Here is a 12,407-nt window from a genome sequence, read left to right as displayed (position 1 = left end):
CAGAACTACGAAAATAGCATTTAACATCATTTAACAGTAGTACAAATATGTCACTATATTGCATATTACTTGCTATTTTTGTTATTTAAAAAAATTAATTAAAAAAAGGAAAAATACCATTGACACACAATGAAACAAACAATATATTCTATTGTATAGAAAAAGTTTATAGTAAAAAGTATTTACCAGGCAATAACTAAAAAAAACACAGTGCTCCAATTTCACCAGCAAAAGCCTCCAGAGTGCTTAAATTAAAGTTTAGACCGAAATCCCACTAAGATGGAAAAGCAAAGGCCATTTTCATTACATGCTGTTTTTCCTGCAAATCCCATGTTTTTTTTTTAAACCCTCAAGCCACCTTTCTAAATTCTTTCAGGCTCAAGAGAATGGTAAAGCCAAGAATAGAGAAAGACATGCCTTTTTTTATAATCCAAGTTCAACTCCTTCATCAGACTGATGGCCTAAAAGCCAAGGATCAAAGTCACGACAAACCCACAGTTTCCAGAGTAGGTTTTCCCACAAGTCCTGCACAGCAACCTCAATTTTTATTCTTCATGTTGTTCTCTCCAGCATTGTTTCAGAGGGGGCTGGATCGGTGAACTGCAAAGGGCTCAGTAACAATGGAGAGGACATGATGTGGTAAATATGGTTGGAGAATTGAACTGAGGTTTCATGTAATGATCAAACATGCTATGATTCTCCTTAGAGCTGCTCTCACACCAGGCTTGGTCCTGTTTAACCATTTCTTTATAATGGGTAGCATGTGCTTCTCAGTCATATTATGTAACCAATGAACCTTTGAAAATATACTTCAAAACAGCCACAAATAAAAAAAAAAATCTGTCTCTGAGACACATTATCGATTTGGGGTCTGAATCGAACACAAATCACTACATCAGTCATTTATGTACAAGTTTACTACTGGAAAAGCATCTATTTTATCACAGAGGTTTCCTTCTATATTATTTTAGCTTTTTCCCTAATCACACCATCCTCCATGCCTCTGTCTCTCAGGGACCTCAGTCTCTCTTCTCACCTCCCAGGTCAGCTGAAGTGCAAAGTCACTCTTCAGTTGGTGTTAAAGTCAATAACTGCTCGCACTCCTTCATTGCTCATGTGGTGCTCCAGATGAGAGGAGCTGAAGAGAGATATTTTCAACTTTATTCTTTGACCCTTGAACTTGACAGACGTGGGGCGGAAAAGCAGATGTTCGGAGCACACTCCTACACTTACACGGGGGACAGGGCCTCTCTATTTTTGTTCTCTTCTATCATCACTGCCTATTTACTCCACTCTCTGTCCACACTATTGACTATTAAACCATTTATTTTAGACTTGAATGTCTACATGCTCCAGATTTCAGCTGCCCTCTGCGTTTATGCCGGTTCAGACTCTAGACCTGACCATGGACAGGCCCTGTTCAGTGTGGTGACGCACAGGATATTTATTGCCAAACTCATCATAGGATTCTTTAATATACCTGGGATTTCAAATAAGGCATGTGGAATCACAATTACAGATTTTATATTATTTTATATTACTGTGTAGAACCAGTGTTTTTTTTTTAATTAAAAAAAAAGCATGTGATGTAGAGCCAGAGAGAAATTTGGGACACAAGCAGCTATTGTCAGCAACTTCTACAAAGAACAGAAAAAAAATCGAAAGATGTCTACCTCAGCACAGGATATTAATTGTCTCACAAGAAAACATACACACATGCTAACATTCTTAAACATAGCATTAGATTTTAGAGAAATTATAAAGGATGTAAGGATATTAATAGCACAAACATAATAGTAACAAATAGTATACAATAAAGTACTATTTTGTATAAATTATTACTTTGTATAAAGTACTGTAAGTACAAAGTACTATATTGTTACTAGTTTAAATGTTTATGCTAGTTGAGCTTTTTATAATGGCTATTGTATATTGCAGATAAGAGTTATGTGTCGTCATTTGTATTTGTATGAGTTACAGACATCTTCGTCAATCTGTAGGTTAGTTTGAAAGAGTTACTTTGGAATTATGGCTGCAAGTTACAAATGGATGTTAAACCTTCTGATTTTTTGGGCTATGAAAAGTTACTTATTTAAAATGCTTATATATTAAACATTTTTTTAAAGCAATGCCTTAGAAGAATATTTTAGTTCCCTAAAGAAACTTTTGACAGATGGTACTATGATGAAAATAATAAAATAGAGATGGCACCAATCTGATACCCAGGAGCAGTAAAAAAAATACTGGATCATATATCGGAGGAAAAAAGTCAGGTGTAGGATCCAGTATTAAATGTCAATGGTTGGATTGGATTTGGAAAAGAAATGAATTTTTGGAACTTGACATATTTACATGTAAAGACATTCAACTGTTTTTTCTTTTGTTACAACTGATTTTATTATATTTACACTTTTATATTTGCAACGTAAAAGTTTTTGTGTGAGAGTATAACTGTGAACTGCTTCAGTTAAAAAAAAAAAAAAAAAACCTTAGTAGTTTTTAAAAGAAAACAATATCAGATGGGTATCTGTATGAGCTGATACTCAAGGTTTGAGTATCGGTGTTGGTATCAGTATCGGAGAAGAAAAAAAGTGCTGTCGTGTTGTCTTTATAATAAAAACAAACTTTGGAATGATGTCTTGGTACAAAAGATGTTTCAGTAGACAATTCTTCAACCATTTTTTTTAGCGCTTCAAAGCCGTGAATAACCAAGCAAACGAAAAATGTAAACATTTATGGAGAGAAATGCTTCCTCAGTTCTTTCGACCATCGTAATTCTTTAGGAAACCAAAAATGGTTCCTCGGTGGCGTCACGCAATAGAACCTTTTCTGGCTTATCTTTAAAGACCGTAATCTTTTGAAATATCAAAGTAACACAAAGCAGACTTTTTGTTAAAGTAATTTAATCTCATACGAAACAGAGTTAATGATATATGCATATAGGATAAAGGTAGATGTCTTTCTGCTTTATGTACACTAAATTGGAGGATGAAGCCCACATCACCACAGAGCACACATTCACTCAGACGCCATATGGATTTATACTACAATGCTGTCTGTCTGGTTCACTATAGCGCCATGATCCCTTTAATCTGAACACAGTGAGTGAAACTCCACTGTCAGCTATCCATCTTAGTGAATGGAACAACAAGCTCTCCAGCTTCCTGTTTACATGAACCTAAAATACCCCACAATACCTTGAGGGAAACACTGTAGGTTTTTTTGTGGATGTTGCGTTGTTTTGTTATTGTGGTTCAGACAGGCTGGGCTGCGGTAAAACAGGCAGACAGTGGAGATGATTCTCCAGGCTGAACTCACCACAGCACAACTCAGCTGAACTAATCACCACTTGGTTAGATGCTCCGAGTTTGTGAAACATTCTCAGTTCTTTCATATCCCCAGGCAGGCCCCATTAAAGTCCAGAAGCATGCTGCCCCCTAGTGGTGACCATTAACAGCGCTCTGTTTCGCACCTGCTCCCCCACTGTTGCTCTTTAGTGACTCCAGCAAAGTCTTTATCCTCTCGCTCGCCGGATGATGTTTCTTCTTCCTGCGACCTTTCACCCCCGCTGACTGAGCAACCGAAGGCAACAGGAGGGCAGCCAGTCCCCAAGGTGGGATTACATCTGCTGATTGACCAGCACTTCGTTTAAGCATCTCCTTTTGCTCAAGGAGCCAGGCGCTCTCACGACACAGTGCCACGAATCGCTCCAGCTGTGTTGTGTTCACGTTTTTGCTAACGTTTAGACCCGTTTCGAAGGGGTTCTGGATGTGCAGAGGGGTCGACTCGGGTTTGTTCTGCTCTTTTCCCTGGAAAGAACACATTTAATGAATGAATGAAAGCCTTTATTGTCATTGTATATCTCAGTATACAATGAAATTAGGAGCACTGCTTCTGACTGGAGTACAGCAAGTATACAGTATAAAGTATACACAGGAAGTGACTAAGTCATAATATTGCACACTGAACATTCAGAACATTCTGAAAAGTGACCCGTGACAGTACTGCACATTACCCTCTACATTGGTGTAAACAGTTTAGTATAGACCCACAGAAGTACAGATTGAAATGGAATAAGTGACCGTAGATCAGTAAGTGACCAAAGATAGTAATTGCACATTTACATTCTAAAAATGAATATGACCAACTTCAAATTTTCTTCTGAGCTAAAAGAACTGTGAGGTCCTGAGCTTGCACAGGTTCTGCAAAAACACAGCCGAAACTCTATGGAAGATGACTCAGTAAAATAGAGTGGATGGACAGAATGATAAAAAATGATAAATGGCCAGAGGCCTGGTGATAGATTCCCCAGAAGCGGCACATTTAGAGGCCAAGGTCTACATTTTACAGCAGCAGCAGCTGCAGCAGCAGCCCCTCAATACATCAGCACAGCCACTGCAAAGTGAGTGTGAGTGTGTGTCTGCGTGGGTAAAGAAATATACAGAGTGTTGAGTGGCCATGGGAAGTGAATGTTTCAGAATATTTATCCCCTACCCACTCACATCTGTCATGTATGGGCTGTGTTATGAGTGCTCTTTAAGGCAAATCTGAGTATGATTTTGATGCTTCACTTTAATGCCTTAAAGTTATTTTCAGTCAGAAGTGTACAGAAAGCAGCAATCTGTGTGCTCAGGAATATATATCATGTGTTACGCACCTTCCTTATGTTGATGGAAGTTGAACTGAAGGCAAAATTGCCATAAAACTCAAAGAACTCCTGCAGCAGTTTCTCTGTTGAGGACACATGGGAACTATTTAGTTTTATTATTATTATTATTATTATTATTATTATTATTATTATTATTATTATTAATAATAATAATAATAATTATTATTATTATTATTATTATTATTTCCTGGCAGCATCACATTGTAATGGTTAACACATATATAAGCGCTGTATAATAACAACTAAAATGATAATCACAGTTATTTTGCAATCATAGTCAATTTATTATTGCACTAGATCATTTTAAATTGATAGAAAACTGGCTTTTCCTTCACATTTTTTATTAAAAATGTACAATCCTTCATACAGTATATAGCCAAAAGTATATGGACACCTGACCATCACACCCTTATGCGGTTCTTCCCCAAACTGTAGCCACAAATTCGAAAGCATACAATTGTACAGGATGTCTTTGTATGCTGTAGAATTAGTTTTCTTTCACCCCAGGCCTCCTCGCATAACATCAGTGCCTGACCTCGCTAATGCTTTTGTGGCTGAATGGACACAGATCCCCACAGCCACACGCCAAAAACTTAGCAGAAAGCCTTCCCAGAAGAGTGGAGGTTATTATAACAGCAAAGAGGGACTAAATCTGGAATGGGATGTTCAACAAGCACATATGGGTATGATAGGTGGGTGTCCACAAACTTTTGTTTTATTAGTGACAAATCCTTAACAGATTGAGGACTTCTTACCTAGTGTATCTGTGTTTTTCTGTAGTTTAATCTTGCTCAGGTCACTGACAATTGTGCAGTCATTCCCCTCAATAATGCACTGATCTGAAGGGTCTAGGAAATACACACACAAAGCAAAACACACAAAGCTGTGATTCTGTGATTTTATATTTATATATTTGCCTGTGTCTTTGTGCAGAATATACTGTATAATGCATAACATGTAAAAATATGGAAGAAAAAAAGACTTTTTACTGGAGTTTTTAAGAAGTGAATACATTGTGTACAGGAGACTGCATACCTGCCAGGTCTCTGAGCTGGTCCAGAGTGGGCAGTAATGGCTGCGTCCTGCGCTGGAGGAAGAACAGCACGAGGACTGTAAGGGAGAAGTTGGTGATCCAGGCTCCAGGAATGCTGCTGGTGATGCCATGCACACGAGCCCAGCACCGAACCGCAAACACCAGATGTCGCACACGTGCATCCAATTTCCCATACACAAACAGCAACTCGGAGCTCTTCATTGCCACCCTGAGGACACAAGTGGACCGACAACTGTACTCCCCACAGAGCAGGGCTACTTTATAAAAAATGTTCAGTTCTCTCTAGATCATCAGACATGTCTGCTGCTCTCTGCATCAAAATACTGCCAGATGTGGCTTGTCTTGGTCTTTTTTTTTTTTTTTTTATGAAGATGTAGGGTATAATGAATTCATGAATAGTGATTTCAGTATCCCAATACTGGTGCCTCAAACGGTTAACCCGGCTTTCAAACACCCATGCAAATCCCTAGTATACAGCGACATCATTTCTGTCTTACCAACTTTAAGGTCTATGAAAACTTAGCAGCTATATTTCAAGCCAACTCTTACTGATATGCTTCTTCGCAGTCGTGGCCTAATGGCTAGAGAGTCGGACTTGTAACCCGAAGGTGAACCTGAAGGTTGTGGGTTCGAGTCTCAGGTCCGGCAGGGATTGTAGGTGGGGGAGTGAATGACCAGCGCTCTCTCCCACCCTCAATACCACGGCTGAGGTGAGACCCTTGAGCAAGGCACCGAACCTCCAACTGCTCCCTGGGCGCTGCAGCAAAAAGGCTGCCCACTGCTCCGGGTGTGTGCTCACGGTGTGTGTGTGTGTGTGTGTGTGTGTGTTCACTACTGTGTGTGTGCACTTGGATGGGTTAAATGCAGAGCACAAATTCCGAATATGGGTCACCATACTTGGCTACACATCACTTCACTTATATAAGAATTTATACAATTAACAATAAAAATATACGCTACGCCAAATTAATTGTTAAATATCTGACACGAAAAGAAAAACCAGCAGTGTTGAGAAATATCAGAACACATGACTGTCTATATATAGACGAGGAAAAAGTGACGCAGGAAGGAAGACCAGTGGTTGAAATTTGAAGCACATGAACAGAAAGAGGGAGGGAGCCATTTACGCAATGTAGTTGCTGAATTGATTATTTTTCTACACATGTAAGAGTTTTTACTTCTCAATAACTTCCTGTTTCTTAAAATATTTGCAAGGGGTACACAAGAATAGGAACTGCTCATAGTGTTTCCTTCACATCTTTAGGTTTCTGCTAGAACCAATTATGCAGAAATGTTTTCCATCGTTTTAGTGAGAGTGCAGGGATTTTCCCCAGAGGTATCACAGTTCAGCCATTCATATATCACATCTCCACAAAACATGCGAGTTTCTGTGCGATGTCATATATGAGTTTCAAAAACCTGAAAGATGGTAAGGAAAATGGAAGTGAAAATAGGCACTATGTAAAGCACGACAGTTGACATTTCACCTTGTCTCCCCCCTGCAGTTCGTAAGAAGTCTCTCTCATCTTCTCTTTCCCCCGATCTCTTTCGAGAGAAGGAGAAAGATTTTCACCCTGTGCCTTATTTTTAAGTTCTGCTTCACTCCGTGTCAAACTGCAGTTTCACTGTGGTTTGCATGTATATAATTTTACATGGTCTCTCACTTAACATTCTCCTCCGCTGCTTTTCAGGACACACAAGCAATACGCTCAGTGCAAATACTGGATATGCTTCATGTCTGACAATCTTTGAAAAAAAATCCTGTGAATCAGGGAATATTTCTGTATTAAAGATGATTTGGTGAGTTATTTGTAAAGTATTTGCATACATACACAGTGCTAATATTTGCCTTGAGTTGGATATGAGCTTTACCTTCAGCTTTACCCTAAAGCTCTGCATGAATCATTAAATGTCATGATGCAGTAAGAATTTTACCTGTTATTCGCTGTGAGGTCACACTGAAAGCCTGAAGGCTGGTGAGCGAATCGGACGAGGGGGCAGCGAGCATTGAGGATTTTCTGAACGCCCACGCAGCCTGGGCCAAACTGGTCCACACACTCCCCGATAACAGACAGGACACTCTGTGTGACCGTCCGCTCTGACGTCCCCTGCTTCACTTGATACTCGAGAGACAGACCAGAGCCCTGGTGGATTTAAGAATGCACTTTAGATTTATACACTTATAAAATATCTTTCTTTGATTATTTTAAATTCTTAAATGGATTGTAAAGGCTCACGTAATTCAGATTTGTTAAACTGCCATGTGAGTGTGGAATAAAGTTCACTTAAAGTTTTGGAGCCATGGTATATACTATATCATTCTACAAAACAGTGCATTGAACATACCTATTGGTACTTTTCTGAAACTGAGCAGTAGGAACTATTCCTGGATTTATTCTTAGATTTCTGAATTTTACATGGTGCACTCAGTGAGTGATACACAGCTGAAAAGCACATCAACCACCATCTCACTCTACAACATGAATGAGGAGTTCTCAACTCCAATCTAAGGGCTTCCAGAATTAATTAGACTGTTTGAATACTATTTAAATTTCCGTAATATTTCCATGCTTAAAACAAAAAAAATATCACATTTTAATGATAATATGCAGTGTTATCATTTTGGTTGGCTAAAGTAAGTCTATAGAAACACCTGTTTCCCAAATTTTTTGGCTGAACATCAGCTAGTGTCAAAGGTCTTCAGGTCAAAACAGGTCAACCACTTTATATTTCCATTTACTTCTTAAACTTTTATCCTTGATACAGTGTTGATTTGCTCAATTACACCATTTAAGGGACTGCTTTTCCTAACATTTTTAAATTTGCCTAAGAAAAGTAAAATCAAGCTAAATATCACTGAGAAGAAAAAACTAATATTGGCAAATAAATAAAAAAAAATCAGAATCATTAAATTTTATCGATCAACCATGATAGTGACATTTTTACTTTACTTAAGTAAGGCATGACTTTTGGTTTATACGATATGATACAAACAACACCAGTAATACTGTTTGTACTTCCTCTATTTAAATACCTATTCTTTTAATCAATTAAAATTCAAAAGCAATGCTTAAAATACATTTTACACACCTACTCTCATCACATATGGTAGTAACTTGGTATTAAATATATAGTTTGCAAAATTTCCAGCATAGACATCTTGTAATCAGGAAGCCTTGGTTCAGTTAGATTACAAAAACATTACTCTCACATTACCCAGTCCCACCCTTCAAATGTCAGAGCTCTACATGACCCTTATAGCTACTGACCTTCCTCTGGTTCTGCCCACTGATGCCATCTAGATCCAGGAACATGTCGAGGTCACAGCCCAGTTTTCCGAAGCTGTTCACAGTGGAGCCAAAAGGCCTGATGATGCATTCTGGGAAATAGGCAGCAGCGATGTCTCTGAGCAGCGAACAGACCAAGAAGCGTAAACTGATGTTTTCCTCAGTCAGCTGATAGAGATCGGTCAGACACTGCAGCTGCTGATCTATCTGGAACACATGGGGAGAGAGAAAATCTATTTAACTCCAAACATATTTATTAAAATTGTATATTTAGTTACCACTTAACACTATATGTACAGTACTGTGCAAAGGTCTTACGCATATGCAAAGAAATGCTGTAGAGCAAAGATGCCTTCAAAAATAATGAAATTATATGTTTCTACATTTAAAAAATTCTATAAATAGCAGTAAACAGTAATAAATGAAACAATGTCAATATTTGGTGGGAAGATCCTTCATTTAAAAAAAAAATAGTAGTCTCAGGTACAATTAGTGCAGTTTTATAAGGATATTAGCTGGTAAGATTTACTGAGCATCTTGCAGAAGCAGCCACAGTTCTTCTGGAGACTTTGACTGTCACACTTTCTTCTTATTTTTGCAGCAAAACCCAGCAGCCTTCATTATCTTTTTTTGTCTGAAAAGTGTCTCTTATGTAATATGCTGCTTTCTTTACTGACATACAAACATTTTTCTGTAATATTTAATGTTATGCTGGAAAACTAATGTTTGGAAATCTAAAATGTTTTTGTACTGAATCAGTAATGTAGAAGTCATAAAATAAAAATCTATAACAAAGTTTGTACTAAAAAAAAGGTTGCCTAAGACTTTTGCACAGTACTGTACAACACAGTGTGTACACCAGTATAATAGCCGTAGCGTGTAATAATGTATTGCTTGATAGCAATGCTATAATAACTTCTTCCAAATGTTTATTTGTATATTAACGTTATCAAGTACATTTAGAAGGACTGTTCACATTTGAAAAAGGTGACTTACACTCTCTTGTTTGGAGAGATGTTGAGTGAGCTCATTGATAGGAATAGGTAAATGTTTTTGGAGCTTCAGCGTGTTTGAGGCATTTGACTGGCTGCCTTGCCCTGTCCATTTCAGTGAGAGGAGACGCGATTTGAAAGGCACAGCTGCTTCATGTTGGACACTTGGTATGGTGCAGTTTGCCTTCAGTGCAGTGATGCTGTCCTTTGTAGAGAATTCCACCACTGCATAAATACCCTGGAAAACAAAGCACAAACATCCAGTCTTCATAATCTTCATTAAAGAGAACTTCCAGTTTACTAGTAAAAATGTAACATGTAGCATGTAGCATAAATGTAAAGTTGGAAAAAATGACAAGAAAACAATAATAACGATGTCTCAGAACTGAGACGATCTAAGATGAAAATTCAATTTACTGTCAAGTGCAGTTTTTTTTGCCATTGATTTGAGGTTTATTTATAAATATAAATGACTGTAAAATGAAACTGATAAACATGAACTGTAAGTGTCACTTGCAACATGCTCCCAAAGACGAGAAAAAAAAATTACACAGAATTTGTCTGAAAAGAACCAAAATCAATAAGCCAAATGTTTGCTACGACCCTAATGATGTCCAGTTTTGAAGTCAGTGTACGACATCCAACATATATGTCATGAGTAGAGGGGGAAAATTGGCCAGGCAATTTTGAGTTAAAGATGTCGGAAGAACAAAACACCCAAAAACTGCTCAGATAATATGAAAGACAATGGAGGCAGTCATAAAGGCAGAAAACAGCATACCAGCTATTAGAGAATATTTACATCAGGATGATGCAAACTGTTGAACTGATTTAATTTGGATTTTTCACTATTACTATCTTTTCATACACCATTCAGTCACTTTTCTTACTTGTAATAAAACTTCACTACTGTGAAACTTATCACCCTGATCTTGCTGAAATAAAATAAATGACTGTCATTTTCATTTAGTCTAACAAGCCCAAGGAACTATGATAGATCACGATAGGAAAACAGGCTGAGTGCAAGAGCAGAAAATTACAGAATGTTCTGCTGCACCGATACTCACATAAGACTGATAGAAGAAATGGTTCTGTACGTGTCCGTGTTTGGAGATGTAGTCTAAGAACTTTTTCTGGTTGATGTTTGGAGGGCAGCTGATGAGGACAGACCTCTCAGCTTGTTCTCGTCTTTCCTCTTGGAGAGCAGAAAAAGATTCCTTGCCTGCTGCTGCACCTAAATTGGATTGAAATTCAAGGCTGAGTGAGTGATTGATATGATTTCATATCATCGTGAAAACTTTTGAACAGAATGGAGATGTGTACATTTTTCTTATTTTGCCTAAATATCGTATTTTTTTTCATTTAGTACTGCCCTTCAGAGGCTACAGAAGATAGTTACATGTTTCCCAGAAGACAAAATAAGTAAAATTTTCCCTCATCTTCAAATTCAAAACAGTATTAATAATAACAACAACACAGTATTAAGAATCAAGGGGATGTAAACTTTTGAACGGGGTCATTTTTATAAATTCAAATATTATTTTCTCTTGTGGACTATATGCCCATGTACACAGCTCATATACACCACACAGCTCATATACACCACACAGCTCATATACACCACACAGCTCATATACACCACACAGCTCATATACACCACACAGATCATATATACCACACAGCTCATATACACAGCTCATATATACCACACAGATCATATACACAGCTCATATATACCACACAGCCCATGTACACAGCTCATATATACCACACAGATCATATACACAGATCATATATACCACACAGCTCATATACACAGATCATATATACCACACAGCTCATATACACAGCTCATATATACCACACAGCTCATATACACAGCTCATATATACCACACAGCTCATATACACAGCTCATATATACCACACAGCTCATATACACAGCTCATATATAGCACACAGCTCATACATAACAATCAAGTTAAATAACTTCAGAAGAGACAACAGTCAGACCAATCAAACCTCTATCTCACTTAAAGTTACCCGAAGGAGACATGAAATAACTCGGTACTGAAACACATATGTTATATTAGGCTCATTTACCTAACAAGCTGACATGAGGTTGCCTCTGTAGTGAAGGGGAATGAAGGGATTTCAACATACCAGCTTGTAGCGTCTTTTTCACTGTCTGTGCTTTAGTTGCAAAGGTGGATCTGGTGAGTATTCGCCGAGCTCGTAAATCTGATTTTTGGCTCAGCTGAACAAGCCTTTCTGTTCCTTTCACATGTAACCTACACATCCCAAAGCAGGCCGCCATTGTTGGGCTGAAACCCGCGCATGCGCAGTTCTCATTCTACGGCAACTGCAAAGGGGGAATTTTCAGAGTCTTTGCGCTTTCGAAATCTT

The 12,407-nt window shown here is 38.0% G+C and overlaps 1 protein-coding gene across 2 annotated transcripts; it reads right to left on the bottom strand.

The window, feature by feature from the left end:
* Positions 1–323: 323 nt before the first annotated feature.
* On the bottom strand, positions 324–12,371 carry mtpap (mitochondrial poly(A) polymerase). 2 transcript variants are annotated; one of them, XM_053238786.1, is made up of 9 exons: positions 12,105–12,371; positions 11,070–11,236; positions 10,007–10,240; positions 8,993–9,217; positions 7,659–7,867; positions 5,705–5,931; positions 5,425–5,517; positions 4,658–4,731; positions 324–3,809 (listed from the first exon to the last, which is right to left on the bottom strand). In XM_053238786.1, the coding sequence occupies exons 1-9, from the start codon at positions 12,316–12,318 to the stop codon at positions 3,438–3,440; spliced, it is 1,815 nt and encodes a 604-aa protein (XP_053094761.1). In that variant the 5' UTR covers positions 12,319–12,371; the 3' UTR covers positions 324–3,437. The 2 variants fall into 2 exon arrangements, with proteins under 2 accessions (XP_053094761.1, XP_026770425.3); XM_026914624.3 differs by having other exon boundaries at positions 1,884–3,809; positions 12,165–12,369.
* Positions 12,372–12,407: the final 36 nt, after the last annotated feature.

Source organism: Pangasianodon hypophthalmus, chromosome 12, assembly GCF_027358585.1.
Source record: "Pangasianodon hypophthalmus isolate fPanHyp1 chromosome 12, fPanHyp1.pri, whole genome shotgun sequence".
In the NCBI taxonomy this organism is placed as follows: Eukaryota; Metazoa; Chordata; class Actinopteri; order Siluriformes; family Pangasiidae; genus Pangasianodon; species Pangasianodon hypophthalmus.
This window is presented reverse-complemented; position numbering and strand designations above follow the sequence as displayed.

What these genes read in the sequence shown, in the direction of transcription:
- mtpap (XM_053238786.1), bottom strand. Translation starts at nt 12,318, where the DNA reads ATGGCGGCCTGCTTTGGGATGTGTAGGTTACATGTGAAAGGAACAGAA. An exon ending in ATTTCTTCTATCAGTCTTAT is followed by an intron (nt 10,241 to 11,069) that starts GTGAGTATCGGT and finishes TTTGTTTTCCAG; the next exon opens with GGTATTTATGCAGTGGTGGA. An exon ending in CTTCCATCAACATAAGGAAG is followed by an intron (nt 3,810 to 4,657) that starts GTGCGTAACACA and finishes TGTTCTTTCCAG; the next exon opens with GGAAAAGAGCAGAACAAACC.